We start from the raw sequence: 2,715 nt of genomic DNA, 5'->3' as shown, positions 1-2,715 counted from the left end.
CTCGCCTTGAGCTGAAGAGCTGAGGGACAGCGCCCAGGCCCAGAGTTCAAGCCCCACGACCAACAACAACAACAACAAAAAAGAAAGCTTGAAAGCCTGACAAACCTGACCTGAATGAAGAGCTAGATGTATTAATGTGCTGTACTTTCAGTAATTATCTCATTGTAGGAATATTAGTGTTGATTTATGAGGCTTTGCTGCAGTGTCATGTGTGTGAATGGTGTTTCAATACATCTCAGAAGTCTATAGTACTTCTGGCCTGCAATACTGCAGGTAAGGGGCTGAAACCTGTATTGATGGGTCAGTGTGGCATCCACACCCATGACTTGGTCTGTGCTGAGTTCTCATGGCTAAAAGTCAATGAACAACAATAAAGAATTCTAGGTTTTATGCTTGTTAGGCAAATGCTTTACCTCTTGATCCATACCTTACTCCTTCTGCTTTCAGTTTGTTTTTCAGATAAGACTTACTTTTCCTAAACGTTGGACCACCATCCTCCTCCCTCTCCCTCCTCAGCAGCTGGGATGATAGGCAGTATGCCACCACACCCAGCCAATGCAATAATCTTATCTTATACCTGCTGTTTTCCTCTATATAAAACCTGCCTTTTCCTTAGAAGGTGCAAGACCTGAAAATACCCACTCTGTTTATATCAAAAACAAAGGTAAGCAGGACTCTGGCTTACGCCTGCAATCCCTGTTATTTAGGAGGGACAGACTGGGAGAATCTTGGTTTGAGGTCATCAAAAAAACCCAAAAAACTAGCAAGTGTGGGTAGGAGGATTGTTATCTTAAGCCATCCCCAGGCAAAAAATTGAGACACTATCCAAAAAATAACTAAAGCAAAAAAGTGTTGGGAGCAAGACTCAAGAAGTACTCTTAGCTGGGCACCTGTGGCTCACACCTATAATCCTAGCCACTTAGGACACTGAGATCTGAGGATCGAGGTTTAAAGCCACCCCAGGCAGGAAAGTCTGGGAGAGTCTTATCTCCAATTAACCACCAGAAAATCAGAAGTGGAGTTGTGGTGTAAAGTGGTAGAGTGTTAGCCTTTGAATGGAAGAAGTTCAGGGACAGAGCTTAAGCCCTGAATTCAAGTCCTACGACTAGCCAAAAAAAAAAAAAAGGTACACCTATCTAAAAGTACAAAGCCTTGAGTTTAGGCTCCATTATCACTGAACAATAAAGAGTGGCTCAAAGTGGTAGAGCACTATCTTTGAGCAGAAAGAGTTCAGAGCAAGCACCTAGGCCCTGCATTCAAGCCCCAGCATGGACCAAAAGAAAAAAAAAGAAGAGGTATTTTGGGCTGGGATGTAGCCCAGTGGCAAAGCACGTGACTGGTAAGTGCAGTGTCCTAGGTTTGATCTCCAGTACCAAAAAAATTTAAGAAAGAGAGAGAGAGAGAGAGAGAGAGAGAGAGAGAGAGGCTGACTGGAATGTTAGAAGGTATGTTTAACTAGGCATCAAGTGGAAGTGGGGGACACAGGAGGTTTGGTCCATAACTGTTTAGGATGTGTTCAATGGGAGATTCCTGGGACTTCTGGCAGCTGAATTTAGATTCCAGAAGGAAGACGGCAGCCACAGTTATGCTAATAGCCTATCTCTGGCTCTTGAGGCTGCCCAGCTGCAACCTACAGGGCCTTTATCCAGCCCCAACAAGGGTAGTGTTACACTGGCCTGGGGTACTAGGGCGGCTCCCACAGAGGGGGGAAGACGATATTCCCACCCAGATGGGCAGGCGCAGCCTGCATACTCACACTCCTGATGAGCAGAGGGTAGCGGGTGATCCTCTGCATGGGCTTCAGCAGGAAGCTGGAAAGGGGCATTCCTTTGCACCGAGGGTCGCATGCCAGCTTCTGCAAGACAGATGAGAGCCTTGTGAGGAAATCACAGCACCAGTCAACTCAGAGCAAACACTGGCCCTGACTCCTGCCATTGACATCCTTGTACATTTCAACTTCAATAACTCAGAATCTGAAGTGTGTCAGGTAAACAGCAAGAATCTCAGCCTTTTCCCATCCTGCTTCTAGATTCTCTCTCCTGGCTGCCCTTCCAGCCCATTTAGTCCCCTTTTTGTATTGGCTCTTTTTTATTTTTTCCTCACCATTACCAAGATTTGAACTCAGGTCTTTGTGCTTGCTCATAACTAGTGCTCTACCACTTAAGCCATACCACCGCCTAGCTTTTTGCTGGTTAACTGGACAGAGTCTCTGGCTTCAAATTTCCGGATATCAGCTTCCTGAGTATCTAGGCATCAGCCCTACCGCTTCAGTTATTTCAATTTTTTTGTGCTGGTCTTAGAACTTGAACTCAGGATCTGGGCACTGTCCCTGAGCTTTTTTTTTCTTCTTTGCTTAAGGCTAGTGCTCTACCACTTAAGCTATATCTCCACTTTTGACTTACTTTCTCCCTCCCTCCCTCCCTTCCTTTTTTCTTTCTTTTCTCCCTTTCTCTCTCTCTCTCTCTTTCTTTTTTCTCATCTTTTCCTCCCTTTCTCCCTCCCTTTCTTTCTTTCTCTCCCTCCCTCCCTTCCTTCCTTCCCTTCCTTCTCTTTTTCTCTGAAGATAGAAGTCTCTTTTTTTTTTTTTGCTGGATGTGGGACCTGAACTGTGGACCTAGGCGCTGTCCCTCAGCTCTTCAGCTCAAGGCTAGCACTCTACCACTTGAGCCACAGCGCCACTTCCAGCTTTTTCTGCTTATGTGGTGCTGAGGAATC

The 2,715-nt window shown here is 45.6% G+C and overlaps 1 protein-coding gene across 1 annotated transcript in view; it reads right to left on the bottom strand.

The window, feature by feature from the left end:
• Window positions 1-2,715, bottom strand: part of Itsn2 (intersectin 2) — a 104,032-nt gene that overhangs the window by 9,512 nt on the left and 91,805 nt on the right. The window contains exon 31 of the mRNA XM_013013541.1: window positions 1,757-1,855. Within this exon, the coding sequence (XP_012868995.1) occupies window positions 1,757-1,855 (99 nt within the window). The remainder of the gene's footprint in view (window positions 1-1,756; window positions 1,856-2,715) is intronic.

Source organism: Dipodomys ordii, unplaced genomic scaffold, assembly GCF_000151885.1.
Source record: "Dipodomys ordii isolate 6190 unplaced genomic scaffold, Dord_2.0 Scaffold20, whole genome shotgun sequence".
Lineage (NCBI taxonomy): Eukaryota > Metazoa > Chordata > Mammalia > Rodentia > Heteromyidae > Dipodomys > Dipodomys ordii.
The sequence above is the reverse complement of the archived record's forward strand: the minus strand, read 5'-3'. Positions and strand labels throughout refer to the sequence as shown.